Source organism: Cololabis saira, chromosome 2 (genome assembly GCF_033807715.1).
Source record: "Cololabis saira isolate AMF1-May2022 chromosome 2, fColSai1.1, whole genome shotgun sequence".
Lineage (NCBI taxonomy): Eukaryota > Metazoa > Chordata > Actinopteri > Beloniformes > Belonidae > Cololabis > Cololabis saira.
In genome coordinates, this window is record NC_084588.1 from 33,399,937 (window position 1) to 33,425,472 (window position 25,536).

At 40.4% G+C, this 25,536-nt stretch overlaps 1 protein-coding gene across 1 annotated transcript; it reads left to right on the plus strand.

The window, feature by feature from the left end:
- Window positions 1-825: 825 nt before the first annotated feature.
- def8 (differentially expressed in FDCP 8 homolog) lies at window positions 826-25,536 on the plus strand. Its single transcript, XM_061710816.1, has 12 exons — window positions 826-945; window positions 3,115-3,237; window positions 14,657-14,751; window positions 14,865-15,014; window positions 16,241-16,382; window positions 18,735-18,899; window positions 19,155-19,282; window positions 20,001-20,114; window positions 20,434-20,514; window positions 22,690-22,830; window positions 22,944-23,053; window positions 23,319-25,536. Exons 2-12 carry the CDS (start codon window positions 3,129-3,131, stop codon window positions 23,410-23,412), a joined length of 1,329 nt encoding a protein of 442 aa, XP_061566800.1. The 5' UTR covers window positions 826-945; window positions 3,115-3,128; the 3' UTR covers window positions 23,413-25,536.

The window sequence follows — 25,536 nt, forward strand, 5'->3', positions numbered from 1 at the left end:
TCACCCTTCCTGGCGTGGTGAATTTTTTTAGCCCCTTTTTTTGTGAGTGAAACAATTTTTTAACAATTTGACTCAAACCTGAATTGAATTAGATGCATATTTTTGAATGCCATGAACACATGGAAAACAAATTATTATCCAACAATTCACTTTAATACAAAATAACAAAATTAACTGAATATGAACTGAAATGAATAAAATAAGTAACATTCTTAAACAGAAACCTGTCCTGCTTAACTTGAAATTGTATAAATTAATATAAAACAATAGAAAGAAAGCAGAACATCCATTCTGTAATAGTGCACATTTTTAGTGCAATAACAAAAGTGCAAACAGAAAGTCTGTAGGCCTACGTGTAAACATATTTATGCCTCAAAGGCCATGACTGTAGACTACAGTAGTAAAACAGAAAGAAATAACTTATGAACTCAACAGCTCAATGCCATTTTACATTGGCATTTTATGACTATTTTTTGACTCTCACAGTAATACGGGACAAAGTGTGTCCCTTTTCAGCTCTTTTCAGTTTATAAATACGGGACGACTCGGTTTTTCGGCTGGTAACCCTACACATGTTTGAGGCTGAGAAGAGTTTACTTTCAAAGTAAAATCACTTAATATTCACTTTCACATTCTTAAGTCTGATTTATGGTTCCGCGTTACACCAACGCAGACATTACGCCGTAGGGTACGCGGCGGCGCGCACCGTACGGTGCGCGTCGCCGCGTCCCCTACGCCGTAGTCTACGCCGTAACCCTACTGCGACGGCAATGCAATGCTTTTGTTTTGAAAATAAAAGCAGGAACTTTCTAGTAAAATGCTGACTTGACACATGTTCCTCTTGTGATGTTGCCGATGACAGGAGCAAAACAACACGGGGGGAACCGTTCATGTTAAACTACAAACAGCTGCTGGTTCCCTGATGAGTATTCGGGGTCAAACGGGGTAAGGTTCAAACGTGAAAAACAAGTTAAATTAGTCAATGTCAGCGTCAAAGCGACAGAGCAAAACACGCTGGTTTTTCCAGCAAGTTAGCTCGCTAGCATTCAGCTATTGTTCACATCCTTGTTATGATATTATCGATTACCCAATATTGGTAGAATGCCTGGATTTAACCTATTATAATGTAATGTTCTATGTCTTTATTGCGATAAAGAAGGATTGCGGTGTAGTTTATTGGAGGAGGACAGACAGAAGCTGCTCTGACTAGAACTAATAGATAAGAGAGATTTATCTGTTTCACCTGAAATCCTATTTTCCAAGTCATATCATATTTTTTATATAAAAATTTAAAAATTGTCACATGAAGTTAGGATTATGTGTGTGTTATAAATTAGAATAAATAAACAATTATATTAACAATAAAAACAATTGTATTATCTTTATTCCTAATAAACACTCATCTCCAAAACGGTTTCATAATTTCAGCAGTATTTTAACTCTATTACATTGGCCTTCTCTTTGTAGAATTGTAGAAAAACATATTATTATATTTTGACATGACCTTAAATTAGGATTATGCTGTTTGTTAATGTAACAGATTGTATGTTAAGGCAGTGACGGTCAGCCTGTCCACAGTTTTATAAATAGTTTATGCTTCTGGAAAAGTGAAATTGACCAATATTGATGCACGATTAAGAAAAGCTCAAAAGAAGTTTCTCGCACTGGCCTTGTGTGTTGCCAGGAAGTGTATCGCCATCACATGGAAGTAGGGCTGGGCGATATGGACCAAAAGTCATATCTCGATATTTTCTAGCTAAATGGCGATACTCGATATATATTGATATTTTTTCTGTGCCATAATTGGGGTTTCCCCCAAAGCATTATAGCATAGCATCTCTGTTAGTTTCATTTTTTTCAGAGGAAAACCCTTAAAAAAACAGTCAGTTTTAATACAAAGCCTCGTGCCAAATGTCACACAGGTACCTTTATTAGGTCTGCACAATATCAAAATCTATAAAACAAATGAAATAAAAACAAACTGCCTGCATATATAGAATAAAAATGCTTCTTGAATAAAATAAAACAAATATCCCTTTCCTGCATAACAATTAAATTAAAATACACTGTGCAATTAATACAATGTAGACAGTAACAGGCAGACTTTTCCACTGAGGTTGACAGGAGTGCAAATAACAAAACATTTTTTCAAATCTCAAATAAAACATTCAAGTCAATTTGTCACAAAATAAGAGGTTGGGGAGTGGTTTGACATTCTGTGTTTGTGTTTTCATGTATATACCTTGAAAAATGCTGAAAATAAAATGCTAAAAAAAAAAAAACTAAAGAAAAAAAGAAAAGTGAAGTTGATCCTGAATGTCATCAGGCCTTCGTTAAGGTTGTAAGGATACAATTTTTAACCAAAAACAAAACAGTCACTCTTGTGATTTAAATAATTCAGACATTTGTTAGAAAATTACAATGAAAATAGGTATAACTTCAGCAGGTGGTCAGGGGTTTTCTGCATCCATGGCCTTGCTTCTTAAAATCTTATCCAGAGAAGCCTCTGAGTTGGTGTTCGAGTGATGATTATTATGGATGATATAAGTTACAGGAGGGCAGCCGATAGCATGCAGCATCCAAATACCAGCAATATGATAGCATTGATTCATTGCTGCACATCTATGCTGTGAATCCCTTGTTCCAACACACCTGAAAAATGCTCTGTTGGATTGAGATCTAGGACTGTGGAAGCTATTTGACAACAGTCACTGCCGTCTTTAAGTAACAATTTTTAGTGCTGATTTAGTCTTTGTTTGATGTGTTGTGTATTCAGAGAAGGTCTTTGCAGACCTTGGTTGTAACAATTGGTTATTAGAGTTGGTGCCACATTTCTGCCACCTCAAACCAGTCTGGCCATTCCCCTCTGACCTCTAGCATCAGCTGTGTAGACTGAATTTTTGTGAAACAGGTCTCTTGGGGATTATATGGTCATTGAACAGAACTTTGATTCCAAAGATAAGCAAAGTTAAAGTGGAATCTGAATGTCAGAGCACTTTGCCATTTAATGGCAGGCGAGACAGTACTTCCAGCTTTGGTTCAAAGGAAGAGGAACAATTTCAATTTCACCAGCCTGCCAGCATGATATTAATATTAAGTTGTTTTTTTTCTTAGATGTAGTCAAGGAAATGGAGTATGATGAGAGACTTGCACTTTTCCGCCAAACTCGCCTCAATCCCTTTGATCGTGGAGAGGAAGACGATAGTCTTCAAGAAGGCAAGACCCCCCTACAACATGGTAAAGTTCACCTAAGTTAATCATAATAATCATCACAAGTGTCTTAAATACAAAAAACTGTTATTTCTTATTTCATCATTTACTTTTTCAAATGTATTATTAATCTGTTATTTGTTCATTTATTTGAACCGTTATTTGTCAGAGAAAATAAAAAGGAAAGGATGTTTATTGTCTTACTGTCTAACATCATTGTATTTAGAAAAATTACACAAATTTAAGATTTGATGACAATATCAAAGAGACGCAAAGACATACACATTAATAAAATTTAAAAGTAAGATTATGTAAGATCCTGTAATCAGCAGACTGAATGTTCACAGATGAAGGGTCTGGAGTGGGTTTAAAGAAGTATTTACATATGGTTTTTATCTTTTGGACTTCGGGAACACTTGACTTTAGATGAGAGATAAAGGGAAAGGGAATTGATCGATCAGGAAGTGACTTTGGATTGATGACGTTTCATGGAGACTTGAATGATTGGAAAAGCTATATGCAAAAAGAAATTAAAGGACAAAAAAGATAACAAGTGACAAGGGTAGCGTCTGGAACAACCTATATGCTGGGACAGTGTACTGTGGTAAAAAGAGAGCTTAGTTGAAGATGAAGCTGTCCATCTACATTTTATCACTCACCTTTGGTCGTAAACTATGGGCAATGAGGAAAGAATGAGGTGATGAATTCAAGCAGCCAAGATGGGTCCCTTTGAAGTGTTGCTGGGTTCGCCCTGAGGATTAGGGTGAGAAGTTCAGCCATCTGAGAGAAGGTCACTTTCTTTCATTAAATGGATATTGCAATGCTCCAACACTCTTTCATAGATCCTGGTGTTAAAAAAAATCCCCAATCAACTCCAAAGCCTTTTTCTAATGGAACAGGCCTCTTTCTGGGTAAACTAAATTGATCTTTTGTCAATTCTGGTCCCCAGAGTGTTTGGGATGTTTCTTTTGCTCCACTACACCTGATTCAAAGTGATGGGCCATCGCCTCAGCTTTTCTTCATGCACAGGTCAGCTAATAACTCTTTCATTTGATCCAGGTGTATTGAAGCAAGAAAACATCTAAAACATAGATAGCAGGTCCTGAGGGCCTGGTCTGAGAAAGAGTGTAGTATATAATGAGATATAGAACATATTTCTTGAGTGTTTAAGTTGTCACAACATGACTCCAAAGAGATTGCGCTCTAAAAGTTTGTTTTTTTTGTCAGATAGAGAGATATTTTTTAATATCTCGGCTGACTCTCATCTTCATTTAATGCAGCCTGATAATACGTACACCCAATTTTACACTTCTAAAATCTCACATGTGCTTCAATATTGATAATTATTCTTGGTATTTGACTAATTCAATGAGTTGATCATTCTGTGATTATTTCTGCCATGCCCTCCACGTGCACGGCTGTGCAATGGCCACTGTGCATCGTAGCTAATGCAGGGAGCTTACCCCCGGTGCACGGTCTGTGGACGATACAGACAAAATATATTTGATTTAGCTGGGCGCCACAAGCCCTCAAAGCCATCACCGGCACAGGCTGTTAAAATGCTGCATGTCTTGTGATGCTGCTGGAAAGCTGTGCCGCTTGCTCTCCCCACTCCCCCACAGAAGTTTTTCTTCTTAAAGCTGAATTATAGTTCTGCCTTAAACCTACGCCGTAGGGTACATGGGAAGCCGTAGCCTACGCCGTAGCCTACGCCGTAGCCTACGCCGTAGCCTACGCCGTAGCCTACGCCGTAGCCTGACGTGCACCTCCCAAAAAATGTAACTATGCGTTGAGGCGACGCGGACCCAACGCAGACCGAGAGGGCTGTGATTGGTTCGCTTGGTTGCAACGCATATCCGGTTCCGGTTCGTGAAGCAGTTGTGAACTTTCAGCGCTCTTTTCTTCATGTGTGTGCGTGTTTTTTTTTTTTTTTGGGGTTGTTTTGGTTTTTTGCACAATAGTTGTCCTAATCTCTTTGATTCACTGTGACCCGAAAAACCGGAAGCTAAACAAAAGTATCATCTAGCGCTCTGGGGGGGTATTGCACCGCGGCGAAATGGAGTGACGGAGAAGTTGAAGGGTTCATGACGGCGTCACGGCAGCGGCGTACGCTCTGTGTTGGTTTAGCGCGGAACCATAATTTAGGCTTAAATCTTAAGTGGGTTACATGCAGTCATCGTGGTAGAACAGCACAAGTTTTACTGCCCTCTGCAATTCTACCAGTGCATCACAACTCCAAATGGACATTAAGAACTTTGCTGAGAAGACCTGATCGTTTCAGATGTTTACGTGGTTTTATATGATGTTTTGATCAGTCATACTTATTGCACTAGATGTGCAATTTTTGAGCCGGAATAATAATTAAAAAAAAAAAGATCTAGGAAAGCACTAAGACGAAAAGACATAAGCATTTAGGATACTGGAAAAAACGTGTTGATAAACTGGATGAAGAAACTTTTGGTAAATAAAACTGATTTTATGTTTTTTCATGGTTGAAACAGTCAACTGTTTAGCAAAGTTGAAAAGCTAAACTGAGAGGATTTAAATAAGGAATGCAGTGGCAGACAGTTAAAGCATTATAAACGACGACACACAAGCTTCTCAGATGTAGCTGGGTCATCTTAATTGTGTTAATGTTGCTTCGGTTGAAGTTTGGCTGCTTAATTGCAAATGGGCAGTAATTCAAGACATGTACTGATGCTTTGGATGAAAAGCCTAATCTAATTTGTGACAAAGTTAAAGCTACACATTTTTATATTTATCATGTACAAATGAAAAACAGATATTCAGGAAAAGGATGAGGAGTTTCAGCATTCATACACAATGGAAAGAGTAACACGATTAAAATTATGCAAAAAGGTACAGATGGTGACTCGGCTGAAATGCAAGTGATCAGATAAAGGTATTTATAAATTTCTACAATCCACAAAGAAATAATAGGGGATTACTACGACATTATGGATAACTGTGTGGAAAGTTTCACTTCACTTACAGTATAATATAGAAGTTGAATAATAGCATATACTACATATATACACAATTTAATAACTTGTGAAACACAGAGGCAGCATTTGACCTAACATTTGTATGGAGCGTTATTGCAGGTGTAAGTACAGGAAGCAGCATACAACTTATTGCAGTGGATTTTCATCACTGTCCTAACGTATCAATACACTACATTGACAATTTTCTATCAACACATTTATCATTGCTGTTATTAAGATAATGGCATAAATAACTAATGTTGAGTTTAATGTTGACTTGTTAAAATGAAGTGCACACATGCTGCATTGCTTCAGCTGGATTCAGTTGACCTACTTTTTTCTTTCTTTCTGTCAAACGATAAAATGCAGCGCATGAATACAGTGCATGCAACTATTCCTTCACAGGGTAATTTTATGAAATTAATGACATCGTCATCTCTGCAGAATGATCATTCTATCCTGCCTGTGAAATGTTGCTAGCAGATGCGTTGCAGTTCACCAGTACATCAGTTTAACATGCTAAAATTAGACATAATGTTTGTGGTTGACTCAGCAAACTTTCCAGACTATTGTTTGACCATTACATGAGGCATTTATCTTTGTCAGTCTGAGATCACCTGCTGACTGGACATTGTATCCCTATAAGATGTTATTTGGGAAAGTGCCAAGTGAGGTGCGAACGACAGCATGCTACTGTTTACTGGCTTAGGTACTGTAGATGACAGCCTGCTCACAGTGTTCCCATCCTGCATTGTTATGGCAGACTTGCTCTACATGTGACACTCACTCACTCACTCACTCATCTTCTCCCGCTTTATCCGTTACCGGGTCGCGGGGGCAGCAGCCTCAGCAGGGATGCCCAGACTTCCCTCACCCCAGACACCTCCTCCAGCTCTTCCGGGGGGGGTCCGAGGCATTCCCAGGCCAGCCGAGAGACATAGTCTCTCCAGCGTGTCCTGGGTCTTCCCCGGGGTCTCCTCCCGGTGGGACATGCCTGGAACACCTCCCTAGGGAGGCGTCCAGGAGGCATCCGGTACAGATGCCCAAGCCACCTCAGCTGACTCCTCTCAATGTGGAGGAGCAGCGGCTCGACTCCGAGCTCCTCCCGGGTGACCGAACTCCTCACCCTATCTCTAAGGGAGCGTCCAGCCACCCTGCGGAGGAAACTCATCTCGGCCGCTTGTATCCGCGATCTTGTCCTTTCGGTCACTACCCAAAGTTCATGACCATAGGTGAGGGTAGGGGCGTAGATTGACCGGTAAATCGAGAGCTTCGCCTTTCGACTCAGCTCCCTCTTCACCACGACGGTCCAGTACATCGACCGCATTACTGCGGACGCTGCACCGATCCGCCTGTCAATCTCACGCTCCATTGTTCCCTCACTCGTGAACAAGATCCCGAGATACTTGAACTCCTCCACCTGAGGCAGGACTTCTCCACCCACCCGGAGAAGGCATGCCACCCTTTTCCGGTCGAGAACCATGGCCTCGGTCTTGGAGGTGCTGATTCTCATCCCTGCCGCGTCGCACTCGGCCGCAAACCGCCCCAGCACATGCTGGAGGTCCCGGTCTGATGAAGCCAACAGGACAACATCATCTGCAAAAAGCAGAGATGAAATCCTGAGGTTCCCAAACCAGATCCCCTCCGGCCCCTGGCTGCGCCTAGAAATCCTGTCCATAAAAATTATGAACAGGACCGGTGACAAAGGGCAGCCCTGCCGGAGTCCAACATGCACCGGGAACAAGTCTGACTTACTGCCGGCAATGCGAACCAGACTCCTGCTTCGATCATACAGAGACCGGACAGCCCTTAGTAGAGGGCCCCGGACTCCATACTCACTCAGCACCCCCCACAGAATGGCACGAGGGACACGGTCAAATGCCTTCTCCAGATCCACAAAGCACATGTAGACTGGTTGGGCAAATTCCCATGAACCCTCGAGCACCCTGCGGAGGGTATAGAGCTGGTCCAGTGTTCCACGACCGGGACGAAAACCGCATTGTTCCTCCTGAATCCGAGGTTCGACTATCGGCCGTAATCTCCTCTCCAGTACCCTGGCGTAGACTTTCCCCGGGAGGCTGAGAAGTGTGATCCCCCTGTAGTTGGAACACACTCTCCGGTCCCCCTTTTTAAACAGAGGGACCACCACCCCGGTTTGCCACCCCAGCGGTACTGTCCCCTTCCTCCATGCAATGTCGCACAGGCGTGTCAGCCAAGACAGCCCTACGACATCCAGAGACTTGAGGTACTCAGGGCGAATCTCATCCACCCCCGGTGCCCAGCCACCGAGGAGCTTACGAACCACCTCGGTGACCTCGGCTTGGGTGATGGATGAGCACGCCTCCGAGCCCCAACCCTCTGCTTCCTCAGTGGAAGGCATGTCAGTCGGGTTAAGGAGATCCTCAAAGTATTCCTTCCACCGTCCGACAATGTCCCCAGCCGAGGTCAACAGCTCCCCACCAGCACCATAAATGGTGCCGGCAGAGTACTGCTTCCCCCTTCTGAGGCGCCGAACGGTCCTCCAGAATTTCCTCGAGGCCGACCGAAAGTCCTCCTCCATGGCCTCCCCGAACTCCTCCCAGACCCGAGTTTTTGCCTCCAAGACTGCCCGAGCCGCGGCCCGCTTGGCCTGCCGGTACCTATCTACTGCGTCAGGAGTCCCACCGGCCAACATAGCCCGGTAGGACTCCTTGTTCAGTCTGACGGCATCCTGTACTTCCGGTGTCCACCACCGGGTTCTAGGATTGCCGCCACGACAGGCACCGGAGACCTTGCGTCCGCAGCTTCGAGCCGCCGCGTTGACAATGGAGGCAGAGAACATGGTCCACTCGGACTCGATGTCCCCCGCCTCCCCCGGGATCCGAGAGAAGCTCTCCCGGAGGTGGGAGTTGAAGATGTCCCTGACAGAGGGCTCAGCCAGACGTTCCCAACAGACCCTCACAATCCGTTTGGGTCTGCCCGGTCTGTCCAACCTCCTCCTCCGCCAGCGCATCCAACTCACCACCAGGTGGTGATCAGTTGACAGCTCAGCCCCTCTCTTCACCCGAGTGTCCAAGACATGCGGCCGAAGGTCAGATGAAACGACAACAAAGTCGATCATTGACCTCCGGCCTAGGGTGTCCTGGTGCCACGTGCACTGATGGACACCCTTATGCCTGAACATGGTGTTCGTGATGGACAAACTGTGACTCGCACAGAAGTCCAACAACAAAACACCACTCGGGTTCAGATCGGGGAGGCCGTTCCTCCCAATCACGCCTCTCCAGGTATCACTGTCATTGCCCACGTGAGCGTTGAAGTCCCCCAGTAGAACAATGGAGTCCCCAGTTGGAGCACCATCAAGTACTCCTCCCAGGGACTCCAAGAAGGCCGGGTACTCCCCACTGCTGTTCGGCCCGTAGGCACAAACAACAGTGAGAGACCTATCCCCGACCCGAAGGCGCAGGGAAGCGACCCTCTCGTTCACCGGGGTGAACTCCAACACATGGCGGCTGAGCTGGGGGGCTATAAACAAGCCCACACCAGCCCGTCGCCTCTCACCCTGGGCAACTCCAGAGTAGTGGAGGGTCCAGCCCCCTTCAAGGAGCTGGGTTCCAGAGCCCAAGCTATGTGTGGAGGTGAGCCCGACTATCTCTAGCCGGTATCTCTCAACCTCACGCACAAGCTCCGGCTCCTTCCCCCCCAGCGAGGTGACATTCCATGTCCCCACTGTGAGGGTTGATGTCCAGGGATTGGGTCGTCGAGGCACCCCGCCACGACTGCTACCCAGCCCACAATGCACCGGCCTGCCATGATCCTTCCTGCGGGTGGTGGGCCTACTGGAAGGCGGACCCGCGTCGCCGTTTCGGGCTGAGCCCGGCCGGGTCCCACGGGCAAAGACCCGGCCACCAGGCGCTCGCCTACGAGCCCCGACCCCAGGCCTGGCTCCAGGGCGGGGCCCCGGTGACGCCGATCCGGGCGACGTAACGGTCCTTGATCTTTTCTTCTTCATGGTAGGCTTGTGAACCGCTCTTAGTCTGGCCCGTCACCCAGGACCTGTTTGCCATGGGAGTCCCTACCAGGGGCGAAAGTGCCCCCGACAACATAGCTCCTAGGATCACTCGGGCACACAAACCCCTCCACCACAATAAGGAGGGGTACATGTGACACAATGTTTCAAAATAAATATGTACAGTCATATTTAGAGGAGAAATCTATATATAATTTTTAAAACTTGCTATAACTTTAAGTAATAGCATTTTTTCCGGATACTTTTTACATGTATGTGACTCTGTTTCAGGAGCTACTTTCTAAGTGGGTGAGTTTCTTCATATTTTGAAATGATGCACTGACTTAAACATGTACTTCATCATTAAGATAAAAACATACTCTCAGCAATGATAACAGTTTCACTGGAAATCTGATACTTGTCTTTTTGAAAATGTTTTTGAGATGAGCGTCAGCAATCGTCAAATCTCGACTGAAAAGAGCTAACAAACAAGAGAAACGCTATTTTATTTTTTTATATATTTTTTATATATATATAAGCATGCACGCACGCACACAAAAATATGCATGTTCCCTCCCTGTGTTTCTTAAGATATTAAGATTAAAATAATAATAATAATTAAAAAAAAAACACACACAGGCCAGTTGTTGGGAAGTTCTGCAGCTGCACCTGGAGGAATTTAAGCTATCCGTTTCAAAAACACAAGTAATTTGTTTTTTAAGGCACATTGATATTATTATTTTGGTTTAAATTGCAAATTGCATCTTGAGGAAGTAAAAGCAGCTACGTTTCTTGAGGTTCGGTTTGATTAGAAGCTCACATGGAACATTCATTCAGATGAAGTCGAGCATAAACGAAAGATCAATATCAATATCTTCTGCTTCGGTGCTTGTCAGAATCAGAACTCCAATGGAGGGAACTGGAACATCTCCATAAAAATACTAATATCACGATATGTCCATGACAATTGATGCAGCAGAATCAAATCTCAGAAAGCTGGATGTGTCGCAGGCCCAAAGAATCTATTATGGACCATCCAGAACATCTTCAGTATCAGCATTGCAAGTAGAAATGCAGTTAAGAGTCAAAAGCGTGAAGCTCATGCTTGCATACTGGGTTAATTTCCAGCGGCATTGCGATGTGTGCATCCTGCCAAGACTCTTCCAGCAGACGACATAATTAAACAAATTTAATTTGCTCGGGTCGGTAATGCTAAAGCATCAAGTCTTGGATTGAGTGAATTACAGTTCAGCCTCACAGTTTCTCCTATTCCTTTCTGGGTTTTCCCCTTGACAAGTATAGATCTTAGTATACAGCAAGAATTGTGGCGCAAATCAGAACATCTTCCAGCATAGTGTATAGTTTAGTTATTCATTCAGATTCCATACATGCATTCATCGATGCCTCCAAACAGCGGCCTTTTCTTTTTTACAGAAAACCATGTCGGCCCGCTCATCATCATTTTTTTAGGGCTTTCACAAATAGTATTTGTTCTGCGATGGATAGAAGAAAGACAAATATACTGTATGACACTGTCATTGTATTTGATACATTTTCATCACTCTCTTTTGACAAATTATCACTTTGAACAGGTATTGTTACTAACATATTCCTTAGAATGTATAAGGTGAAAATGAAGAGCATGTCTCTATGTTTTATTCATGTAGGCTCTTTCATGTTGCTGTTTAGGAAAATGTTTGATATTTTATGCAGTTAAAAATTGAGAAATAAAACAGTTGATATTCAAAAATCAAACATGGATACATTTATCAAGACATACACGGATAGTATGGCAGTATTCAGAGACGGTTTGGTGCTCGGAATAATGAGAGCTGGAAAAAAGGCTATGAGTATCACTTGTTTAAGAAAAGCTCTGCAGTATATTCTATAAAACATGCACACATCTTAACAGGGAAATGTAGACAATGTTTACTATGAATAATAACTTCACTGGAGGAGATATACCACAAAGAAACTAACTAAACTAAACTAAACTACTAAGTGGCAAGTATTTTCCAAAGTAATCTTAAGCCCATGTGGCTATATTGATGATGAGAAAAAAAATGACATAAGTTTCTGATGACAAGCTGCTGTGATGAGAAGATGTGAAGCTGCTGGCGAATATTTGGAATGGAACCTGTCTTCTTTGTGATTAGAATCAACCCAGAAGTTTAAATGTTGTTTATTGGTCGCAGCACAGACCAGTTTGTAGATCCAGAGTGACAGTCTACAAATGTAGTGTAAAAATCCACTATGTAACATGTATCCGGCTTTAGTTGTTATAGATGCTGAGTCTACACAAGTGTGTTATAGATGTGGAAAATGTTAGCTCCTCTATGGCCCCATTCTTAGTAACTATTAGCTGAATTCCCACTACAGTTCCTCCTTAATTCATTGAGTGCACTGTGACTGCTGCTTACTGCAGATAAAATACTAAAAAAACACATAACCCCACTTATCAAAATGCTGTCAGAACTGTTTGTATTGACCACTTTTATCAGATATTTTGTTTGCAGGTAGAAATTCTGAATTTAATGGGGAAAAAATGGAAAAGACAATTTCAGACAACTGGGGGAATAAAAAAAAGAAAAGAAGGAATCATGTTTCCTTTCTGGGATTAAAAAAAAACATGATCTCATTTCTCTCCTAAGTTAATTGTATAAATACTAAAGAGAATTTTCTCTAAATAGCAAAGTATGTGAGCAGGGACAAAAGACTTTCAAGTTCCCACTTCTCAGGCGCAAGTTGTGAGTGGAAGAAGGGGAAGCTAGATAATAACATATTTTTTTTTGCTCTGAGCTCAGTCTGTGTGTGTGAAACGCTCACTGAATATTCAGTCCTTGGCAGCAAAGCGACAGGGTTATTTATTTATTTTAAGAGGTTTGGAGTTGGTAATCACTGGGGACCCTCAGATATGCCGTGTAATGCAGGAAATATGAATGTTTTCATAATACATCCCTCTTAAGATCTTGAGAAAAAAGACAAAATATTTTAGTGATGTTTTAGTATCAACAGTCTGTTATATAGATTTTCTTTTTGATTGAAAACATTTCCTCTGTCTGATCTGTTTTCTGAAGCCAGGGATCCTGCTTCTATTCTATTTCTATTGGTCACTTATTTAGAGTAGCACACTTTCTCTCCCATTAATGGTACAAAGGATTCCTAAAATTAAAAAGTTGTGACAAATTGTATACTTGATTTAAACATTGTACGCTTGATCTGAAACGGATCCATAAAGAACATGCAAGCTCGACTGTTGCAGTGAACTTTAAGCGTATGGACAGGAAGTGGGAAAGATGAAGCAACATTTTCAGCAGTACTTAAGCAACACTTCCTTTATTTTAGGATTTTGGAATCAAATACTTTTTTTTTGTTTCATTTTATTTTCCAAGAGAGATGTTGGCTAGGTTGATTCTGCTGCTGTAATCTGAGCTTCATCATCGTCTTTCTGTCTGGAACCAAGAAGCTGAATTAACATGATTTTTTCTGAAGTGTATGCAGGTAACTACGGCACATTAGCACAGTAGAGGGTGGGCAAGTTTGTTATATTGTGTGTGTGTGTGTGTGTGTGTGTGTGTGTGTGTGTGTGTGTGTGTGTGTGTGTGTGTGTGTGTGTGTGTGTGTGTGTGTGTGTGTGTGTGTGTGTGTGTGTGTGTGTGTGTGTGTGTGTGTGTGTGTGTGTGTGTGTGTGTGTGTGTGTGTGTGTGTGTGTGTGTGTGTGTGTTGTTTTCTATATATATATATATATATATATATATATATGATATCTATGATGATATCTATATCTTCGCAAGTTTAACAAATAATGTCTTGCTTTTAGAATCTGCAGTTAAGTTTGCTAAACTTTTACAGTCAAGAAATTACTATTGCAGCAGCTACGACTACAGTGTTTTTAAAGTGTAAATCTGATGTGGATTTCTTGGTTTAATAATTCCGGTTAGATTGATGTTTTATGCTATGACAGCTTTTCAGGGAGGTGCTAAATGTGTTTTGAGTTTTTTCTACTGCCTCAAATAACCATAACTGAAATTCTCAGCATAAGTGAAGTCTTACAGCTCCACAGATGAAATAGTTTTTTTTTTATATGTGTATGTGCGCGTAAATAACTGAGAGTAACAGGAGGAGCTTCTCATTGAGCACATAAAATACATATTTAGTATTGTGGTTTAAGAGAGACGGGTTGTAAACATAGATGTGACAGTAACACAGTGTTCAGTACTTCAAAGTTCATTCAGCCTGCTGATCAGATGCTTTAATGATTCTGGTTGATGTTTTTTTCAACTGGATAGGTTATACATTACTAGAACTGATAAGACAATTACCTGTGAGTCTCTCATTTTCTCATTTTGTGCAGTTTTTATTTCTTTAGGACCTGAAGTAAAGTTGTGTTTTTATCTCAGCGGACTTGTAAAATCACGGTGTGCACTGTTCGCTTACTGCAAGAACTTTGACCTATTTGTTAAAATCTTTTCAGAAGCAAAACCTGAGCTGTTTTGTGTGAGCAGAACTCACAGTTCAGATCGGACCATGGATCTCGGTCTAGCTGAGGATCACTTCTCAAGGCCTGTGGTAAGGAAGAATGCCTTTTTACTGCTGTCATTAAATCAAACTCTTCTGTGTTGTGAAACTGAAAGTTCTTGCTTCTAAACAGACTGTTTCTCTGTTAAAAAACGATGGAACAGGGTTCTTTTGTAGCATCAGACATTGAACAGCTCAAACTTGCCATAGAGGAATGCAAGAAGCTGATCTTGGAGCTGCCAGAGCATTCGGAGAGACAAAAGGACACCGTGGTGAAACTGATCCACCTGCGCCTCAAACTGCAGGAGCTTAAGGTTGGGACTGAGCACATGATGGCATAATATGATCATGTAGTTAGTGCTAGCTAAGTAATGCCTCTTTATTAATACATATGCATTTACCTTGATATAATACTGTTTTGAAGAGCAGTCTAGTATCAAGTTAAGTCTTTATCTCCTTCCTATTTCATCATGCATTATTTGACTAAAAATAATTACCCCAGGTTTAGTATTACATTTGTATTGCTGCTGACACGGTATTCAGAATAAATCAGTTGTACAACTCAGAACCTTTATAAATAGAAAACACTGCTAACTACATTATAGCACTGTGATTTATTTTTACTTCCTATCCTAAACATGTTGAAACTACGAACAGTAATCTGCTCTCATTCATTCACTGATGTGGAGGTGGATATGGTGACCATTCAACACTCATGGTCAAAGTAGTGTCAATCAAAACACTTTAAAACACAGTCCTGCATTTCAAGTCTATTGATGTCCAAATTGTTGAACCAATAAACCCCAAATAAGCTCACTGTCAACCACTGGTGGATGTTCATTTTGGATTCGGACAGTTTTAGGTACATTATTGTAGGTAGAAGTGATCTTCTGAGAGAAACAGTGTCAGAGTGATTGCTGGAAAGATGGTAAGAAATTCTGCTCGGATGTTAGTTTCATAAGGTAATAACCATGCTGACATTGCACTTCTGTGCCTTTGCCCTTTTTGAGTTAAATAAGAGAAAGCATTGCAGGCATTGTGGTTTCAGCAACATTTTTTAGAACAGAAATAGTGCTTATTTTTAGTTAGTTAGTTAGGAGCACAGTGCTGCATTGAATAGAAAAAACAAAAACAACAAAACACTAATTCAGTTGAGAGCATTTTATTTTTATGTACTTGTGTGTATGCAGATGTGTGTGTGTTTCTCAGCCTTGTACATGTCAGCTGTTTTTATCTTTTTCCTTTACCCCCCTCTTTACAACACAGCCATGATGAAGGTGTGTCACGCTGAACTAACATAATATGTTACAGTATAGGTCATGGTAAAAGTGACTCACAAAATAAACTTAATCATGAATTAGACTGAAACAATTGGATTAAGATGCAAATAAAAAAAAACGTTAAAGCAAATCCAATTACTTATTCTGATTTACATCCACATTCTCTGTCATGAAATGTCTTTCTGTCATTTTGAACCGTTTCATGTGACAAAGCCGTTACATCTGTAGCTGATTTTGACTTTGCGCTTCCCCCTTAAAAGGACCCGGAGGAAGATGAGCCCAATCTGAGGACCTTACTGGAGCACCGCTTTTCCAAGGAGAAAAGCAAGAGCGTGAAACAGACCTGCGACAAGTGTAGCACCATCATCTGGGGTCTCATACAGACCTGGTACACCTGCACAGGTAAGACACACTCATATAAACTCACATATAGCCCAGTAGAGTTGTATTAATAGTACAATTGCTAAACACCCCATTGGACATTGAAAATGAAGACATTGTGTTATCTGATTGTTCAGAAATAAGACCTCCATCTGCAGAGGTTAATGTAGTCCACATTCACTTGTTCACATGAATATTAACTAGTGATGATAAAGATGGCATCTACTGGAAGTCAATGTTATATTGACTTTGATTTATTCAGCTGCAACCTGATGCTGACAAAAATGCAGACAACAACATCAGAACATTAAAATGTGGTTCAAATAGACGAATCAAACTCTACTGAAAGATCTGAGATTGTAAAATCACAGTCAGAGCAAGTTATCATTATTTTCTTGATTTGTTGAAAAGTTGTCCAGGTTAAACTGTGGTGAATTTGACAAGCATCTAATATACGTCTAAAAAAAATCCCAAGTGCCTTTCTTTACCCAGCTTTGTTGATATTTAAAATGTAATATTTGCCAAAACCCACAGGGCCAATTTCTCTGTCATTACAGTAACTCACCTGAAGGTTAGAGTTTAACCATTAAACCTCAGTATGATTTAAGAAAGTCATATGACCTTTTCACCCCTTCTGGACCGTCAGTATTACTTGTGATTTTAACGCTTTAAACTCCAGCCTATTCTCAGGCTTCTGCTCTTAAATTACATGTGCCCCTTGTACTGTACATGCCAAGCAAGTTTAGTTTGGTCTGATTTGATTTGTTTACAAAAATATCACATTGATCACTAGCAGTTTCTCGTCCTACACGTTTACATACACCCAATACTAAGATGAGATAAAATAAGTCACCTTGATAACAGGATTAAATGCCCTTTATTTATTATGCTAAGTAAATGTTGTTTTTTGGTGAATCTAAAAACAATTTTATACACAAAGGGCCTGATTTACTAAGATCCTAAATAAAGAGTACTAAATTGCGTGTGCACTGAAAAAGTTTGCACGTGCTGTTGTTGTGTGTTTTGCGGGTGATCAACTAAGATTGCGTGCGCAATTGATAACAGGTGCAAACCGCAGTATTTAAATGAGGTGTTGCGTGTCTTACGGTTTGCGCCATGGAGAGTCTGGATGGAAAGCAGGATAGTCGCAAGCGCAAAATGAAATTTGCGCTTGCGACTATCTGCGAGTTGGAGTTAGAGATATTAGTGGAAGAGGCAAATAAACACATTCATGAACTACAGCAAAGAAATTTAAACATTACCAAAAGAAACGCAATATCGGAGAAAATCTGCGATAGAATAAATGCAGTTGGTAACACAAAAAGAACGGCAGATGAGGTTAAAAGAAGGTGGCAAGATATAAGGTGAAGAACTAAAGAAAAAGTGGCCTTTAATAAAACTTGTGCAACCATTTTTAAAATAGCATGCAGCAGAATAAAGACTCTCTCTCTGCGTATTCTTTGATTTTGGCGATGTCGCCTCCTTGCCACAATAACAGCAGCCATCGGTGCGTAATGCTGGGCAGATTAGCACCTTCCTTTCAAACGTATTAAATACAGACGCAATCACAATCCCCGCAATTACTTTCAGGCTTGGTAAATCTCATTGCGCGTGGTAAATGAACCTATTTGCATTTTCCCCTCCCAGTATTTAGCGCTTTCTGGCGGGTACGCCTCATATTGATTATTCATCAGGGCAAAAGTACTAAATGAACAGCGTGTGCTATTTTGCTCATTTGAGAGACGCAGTCCTCTTTGCACGCTGTTAGTAGATCAGCTTGCACATTGGTTTGCGGGTGATGTCAAGTTTGCACACGTTTTTACGCACGCAAACCTTTAGTAAATCAGGCCCAAAGTGGTTAATTTAGTCAGCTTTACTCCCTCCTTAAGGTAAATATCCACATTGAATTGTGTTTCTGGCTTCCAGACAGTTGAACTGTAGATCAGCTGAACCCGTGACGGTTGTGATGCTGCACTTCAAGATTAACCGCGAGACCATCTGCTCTATCAAGTGTCATATTTAGTGTCATATCACCATGATAATCATGAGTGAGAAATAATAACGTTATATAGAACATGATATGCAGATAAGATGGGATCGTTCCAGTCAGTCCAATCAATCAAAGAATGATGATTTACTTTTAACTGATTAGTTCATTATGTGCCATTTCAACAGATCAGTTTCATTAAACGATTACTACAATTTTTTTGAGTGGTGTGAAACTGCTTCACGATCTGACAAAAATCCACAGGGACACTATTTTATTTTTTACTTTTACTGTGCACCTTTTTGTATATTAATGTAAAATATGTTCTTTTTTTTCTCTCTCCACATGTTTGTTATTTAATGCTGTTATCTCTTTCTTCTTTCTAGGATGCTATTATCGTTGCCATAGCAAGTGTATGAACCTAATCACAAAGCCCTGTGTTAAGACAAAGGTCAGCCACCAGTCTGAATACGAACTCAGCATCTGTCCGGAAATAGGACTCGATCGGCAAGACTATCGCTGTGCAGAATGTCGCACACCTATTTCACTGAGTGAGTGCAAATTTATGATGCTCGGCAAGATGGATGGGAATGATCTCACAAAGGGTGTTAGATTTTAATGACAGTTTTAATTATTCTATACATAAATAGGAGTTGACATGATTTGCAGAGTACTGTGATCGCTGAAAAAAAAAAAAAAGAAAAAGCCAGGTGAAGCCTTATTTTGATCCTGAGGGTAGTTTTGGAAAACCAGTTACCCTCCCACAAGTGATGTCTCATGAGTACTGTTCCACACTTATCCTTCAGGAGGTGTTCCTACCGAGGCCAGACAATGTGACTACACGGGCCAGTACTACTGCAGCACATGCCACTGGAATGACTCCGCCATAATTCCAGCTCGGGTCATCCACAACTGGGAATTTGAACAACGCAAGGTATATCCAACAGTCCCGCACAAATATCTACAAGGTCAAAAAGCTTCTTTCCATATTATTGCTGGTGTAAGAGCCATAATGTGAGAATATTATTTTATTTTTTATGTCAAATTCATAGTTCATAATTTATAGTAATGTATAAGATGTACAAAGCAAATTCTTGTATATTGAATGCTGCTTATATAACCTCACTTTAATTTAGCGAGTGATGATGTCACTTGTTGCAGAGTTGAGCAGAGAGCTGCTTTAGGCACGGGAGCATATAGTTTTCTACCTTTTTTCTACCTCTTCTACCGTGTGACACAGTGTAATGCAAACCTTTTTTGTTCAGTAAAGGTTTCTAAACTGGATTACATCTCCTGTCATTCGCGTCAGACTGAAATTACTGTGCCTACAGCTCGTTTTTTGTGGCTATTTTTGACATCCAAACGATGCCACTACAGCCGGATTATATTGCGTCTCTTTTGCTTATGCAAATGTATCTTGACTCACATTAACTTGTTTTTGAATTGCTAGTTCTGCCAGAATGTTTACACTGCCATTATATATGTCAAATACTTATCATTGTCAAGACATGCCGTGAAGTTCAGCCAGCCAAAGCATCAGCTCATCCCATTATTAAGTTTGCACGATGTTCATTTATACAGCGTCACTTGACAGCAGAAGTCATCTCGAGGGACTTCACAGAGAAAGTGCTGACAGTGTGACTCATTTTAAGGTTTGTCGCTCTTCAATGCGCTACCTGGCACTCATGATGTCACGACCTGTGCTGAGGCTGAAAGAAATCAACCCGCTGCTGTTCAACTTTGTGGAGGAACTGGTTGAGATCAGAGTGAGTGGCTTTACTAACTTAAAAGCAGTAATAAAATATGTCAAAGAAAAAAAAAAAAAGGTTTTGATGTAAAGATAGAAATATATTCAGCCCTTTAGCTTTGAATCCTTAATCTTTGAGATCTTGGTTGTACTTGCTGTTAGAGCCATTTTGTCCCCAAATATGCACAAAATCTTCTTTTTCCATGCAAATGATTGTAATGAGCAAAACCAAAAAAAAAAGTTATCATGTTCTTCTAGCCTATGCAAAGAAAGACAAACCACCATCCCTAACAAATGTCTGTGTGTGTGTGTTTTATGTTTGGTGGTGTCTTTCACAGAAACTACGGCAAGACATTCTCTTGATGAAACCCTATTTTATTACTTGCAAGGAAGCAATGGAGGCTCGACTACTACTACAGGTCAGCAACTATGTGTTAACTTTTGCAAAAAAAATAAAAAATTATGGGCTCTGCCACTGCTGCTTCACAAAAAGAACTGTTGGGGAAGTGTACAACAGCTCCACCTTGTGGGGGATGGTGGACATTACACTGAATTGGTGAAGGTGGTTAGTTGGTCTGCATAAATGTACCTGCCTTTGTTTCTAGTGAAGTATCTGCCTCATTTATTTGTATATGTATTAGAATATTTAAATAGAGATGTCAGGATATGATACAAGCCCCTGCTGTGTCAAGGACATGTCTGTGACATGCTTTGATCAGTGTACCACATAGATATTGTAAAACACCTCAGTTTTCCACCATGTCTTCACTCAACTCATGACAACTACTTTAAGGAGGTAAAGTAATCCACTTGAATCCACTCCAACCCTCTTCTCTGTACATCCCAATGCATATTGAAAGTTAGACCCGATTTACACTTTTTTAATCCTTGAAACATGTTTTACTGTATCAGAGAGGGAAAACAAGCAGCTAGTCTGAAAGTTCACCGCAGACATGCAAGTTCACGTTGCCACACACAACCCTTAATGTTTCAGCATCCCTTTCCTGCAGTTTTACCAAGGATAGTTGGTATGATTGTATGACTGGATTATTAAAATCTTATTTCATTTTCAACTTCAGTAACTAATTTAGCTCTTGATGAGAGATTACTATTAATGAAGCAAAAATGAAAAACTAAAATATGTTAACGTAGTCTTTGTTGGGTGAAGGGTAAGGTCTCTGGTTTGAGATGATGGTGTAGGTAAAGATGGGGAAGCCATTCTACATGGAGATGGGTCTGTGATGTCACAGTACCCTACAAATCTGTAAAACTTAATCAATGACATCACCACACCTATCATTTATAAAAGAGTGTGTAGGATCCACACCAAAAGTGCACGTAAACCCAAAAGCCGAAAATGACCGGCGCAAAAAAAAATCCGGATTTATAAAACCGTGTGCACGCACACTTGCACGCAATGTTCGCTTTATAAATCACAGTCCAGCTGGAAGGTTGCGCAGGTGAATTCGCCTCATATCCCGCCCTCTACACGCCCACTTTCTAACATAAATGGGCAACGCAAACTACATGATGACTGTATTTGCATATTAATGAGCCTGCTGAGCATGCGCAGCGGCTTCCTGCAGCCTGTTTCTGCTGTGCGTCAGGATGAATGAGACGTGTCGAGCCAGGCAACTGTGCCACTAAATTTCACGGAGACTGAGAGGGAGATGTTGTGGATGAGGTGGAGGCCAGGAAAACCACATTATTTGGTGGTCACAGTAATGGCATTACTAACAAAAATAAAGCGAGTGAGTTGCCTGCCAGAATCTGATTTCTGGCCGCGGGAGCGCGCACAGCAGCCCGTTGAGCGATAGCGCTGAAACGTCAGATTTTCAGATTATGAAGCTCAAGAATGAGATCAAATCATATTTAGGTAGAAACAACCTTTCATTAACTGTATTTGGCCTTCAATCAATTGTTGGCAGGTAAAAAAGACCCATTTTCAGGGGAGAAATCAGATTCTGGCAGGCAATCTCTTTTTGGCACGACACCGGCACGGCGTGTCCTGCACCGCGGACACGCCGTGCCGGTAGGATGATTTGAAAGATGAAAATACCCTGTCAGATCACGCTTCACAAGTATGACATGAATCTGGCTTCATTTCACCACCTCACCGCCTGCGTCGCCAGTTCCCCATATCTTCAAAATGTTCGTGCGCAAGGGTCAGGGTTGGCTTAAAGATACACACATTTTTCGGTTAGTTTTTTCTTTTTAAATTCCAACCTTTGCGTAGAAGGTGGCTTGCGCATCTTTCAAGCCCTGTTTTGTGCGCAAGCAAGCTTTATAAATGAGGCCCCAGAGCTTTTTTTTTTTTAATCTTTAAGGTGTTTTTAAGTTGCTTGTAACTTCAGACCCTCAAATAAAGAATTTCTAATATTCATACGTTTCTATCTTTAATGCTTACTTTTAGACAGGTTAAATAAATTGTAAAATTTCCTCTGAATAAATGTTGGCTGGCTACTGTTGAATATGAAGTATTTTCTCTCACAAAAGTCACATTTTCCTTTCTTGCGGATGCCTGAAAAATTTAGGTTTTTATGATGTGCTGGACTGTTTTTGTGAGCTGTTTCTTCTCTGTTTGTGCTCTCCAGCTTCAAGATCGACAGCACTTTGTTGAAAATGACGACATGTACTCACTTCAGGATTTGATTGACATCTACAGTGGTAGACTCAGCTGTTCACTCACCGAGATCCACACCACATTTGCGAAACACATCAAACTAGACTGTGAGGTGAGTTGTCATCTATTATCTTATATATAGTTGTACACGATTTAAAATAAAAACAACCACGACACCTTAAACTTTCCTTTTTTTTTGTCTGATTGCACGTTTTCTGTGTGCAGCGTTGTCAGGCCAAAGGATTTGTGTGTGAGCTTTGTAAAGAGGGAGACATCCTGTTCCCTTTTGATAGCCACACCTCAGTCTGCCACGAGTGCGCTGCTGTCTTCCACAGGTATGACTCCTCCAAATATTCACACTCAAACACATGCAAATTATCTAATTGTTTAGTGCTGAAAATACCACCAGGATGAGGGGGTGGGGGTGGGACAACCTTAAAGGTCTCCACATGCTGAATTATACTGTTAACATTAACTACTTTTATAATAATAGGAAAGCATTTTATCCCACTTAACATACCAGGAGCTGCTAAAAAACAAAAACAATGGATTGCCCTGACATTGAATTGTGACCTCTTTGTTTATTGTATGTCTCTTCAGAGATTGTTACTATGACAACTCCACAACCTGTCCACGATGTGCCCGAATGTCTGAACGAAAGCAGGATGAAGAGCCAAATGTGAATGAAGGATAACTTCAGAAAAGGAGCACTTGTTTTTTGTTTTTTTTTGTAACTTTTATGATGAGCAAGTCTGATCAAAATTTGAAAAGGAGCTTCATATTTGTGACTAGCTTGTTACGTACTGTTATGTGTTTATGGTCTCTTCTATCCTGTGCGCTACGCTATAAACAATGTGCAAAATTATTTATAATATATATATATATATATATATATATATATATATATATATATATATATATATATACACACACACAGTACAGACCAAAAGTTTGGACACACTTCCCCACTTCCCCATATATATATATATATATATATATATATATATATATATATATATATATATATATATATATGATGTATAATACTGAAGGATTTACATGTTAGGTCAGTGTGTGTTTCACACCTGATTGTAAAGATTTATAACAAAATTATCAATACAGAATTTCCATGTTATCAATTAGTGGTAATGCATGCAGGAGTTGAGTATTAACTGTTACAAGCTTCTATTTACCTCTCTACCGCCAACTTTGTCGGGCGCTAAACTTAAAGGCTATCAGATATGTAAGGACTTTGCGTTATAAAGATTACGTTTCCACGAGACACAATATCACATAGGGATATTAGTGAAATCATATTTACTGATCTTCTTATGCATCTCTTTAGTTTAATCCAGTAACCTTTCTCTGAGCTCTCATCCAAGTTTCATTAGATGCATTATAATAATGGAAATAGTTTTTCTCTTTTTCTCTCATCTTTTTACTAACTGATTGGAGTCTTAATCAAGTTAACTCTCAAATTTCACAAGTTCTTCAATTTTACAAACAAGACAAGAAAATATCCTGGATACATAATCTGTAACATTAACACATTTACTGGAAGTAAGTGTACATTTCTTTTTCGTGCCATAATTTGTAAACATAGCAACCCCTACTTTCCTTTTCTCTTCAACTGAATTCTTTATTGTAATTTGATTGTCTTGTGTTATCTACAGTTGTGTGTAGCAAATACCTGTGGATTCATGTAAACATTGTGTGCCTAAGACAGTCATGTTCTTACAACGCAACATCTTAATTCAATCATGTTTATGGTTACAGTCTTTAGGTACTTAAAACATGTAGTAACAAGGTGATCGGTATTGATTATATGTTAAGTGGCAGCTTTGACAGTATGTGTATATGTGTACCTTAAATATTTGTTTAAAATGAGGAAGTTCTGGCTGCGTTATTATTCATCAGTGCAATGTACTGTCCTTTTTTTTTCTTTTTTTTTTTAATTAATAGAGTTATGCGATGCTGATAAAAGCAATGCCATTTATTGAAACATCATAATTGGTGCATGCAATTAAACTAAAATATCTGCTGTTACACTTTTTTTTAACTGGTGGTGACAAAATTGTACTACAAATAAATGTGATTTGTGTCAGCAAATATTCTGACGTTGAGATGTCTTGTTTTGTTTAAGCCTTTAAACATCATGAAACAAATATCAGCAACTAAAGTCACCAACTAAAGTTACCTATGTACCCGTTCGGAAACTCACTGTGTCTCTTACTGATTACCTGTGACTCTGATGTATTTTGGTCTTAGACCATTCAGAGCCTAATGGACCCGCATCAGAACTTTAGAGTCCTCTGACGGACAGGCAGCCAGTGTAAAGACAGAGTTGGACTGATGTGGTCCACCTTTTTGGTCTTGGTGATGACTCGAGTTCTGAAGGAGCTGCAGTTGACTAACTCGTTTTTAAGGTGGACCTGTAAAGATGCTATTACAATAATCAAGCTACTAAAGATGAATGCTTGGACTAGTTTTTCCAGGTAATGTTGGGACATGGGATCTTTTATCCATGATATATTCCCTAGGTGATGGTAAGCTGATTTTGTTATTGCCATAATGTGTTTTTCCAAATATAGATCTAAGTCCATCACTACAGATTTCTTCCCTGGTTTGTGGTTTTTATGTGTATAGATTGAAGCTCTGTGCTTCAATCTATACACGACATGTGTATAGATTGAAGACATGTTATCGTTTCTCTTTGGCTCCAAAGACAATTACCCCAGTTTTGTTTTTGTTTAGCTGGAGAAAGTTCAGGCACATCGAGTCAATAATTTTCTCAATGCATTTATCAATAGCCTGTACA

Bases quoted from the DNA above. Each gene is read 5' to 3' on its own strand.
- def8 (XM_061710816.1), top strand. From the start codon at position 3,129: ATGGAGTATGATGAGAGACTTGCACTTTTCCGCCAAACTCGCCTCAAT. The intron at 20,115-20,433 runs GTGAGTGGCTTT...TGTCTTTCACAG, and splicing joins AGGAACTGGTTGAGATCAGA to AAACTACGGCAAGACATTCT. The intron at 22,831-22,943 runs GTGAGTTGTCAT...TTCTGTGTGCAG, and splicing joins ACATCAAACTAGACTGTGAG to CGTTGTCAGGCCAAAGGATT.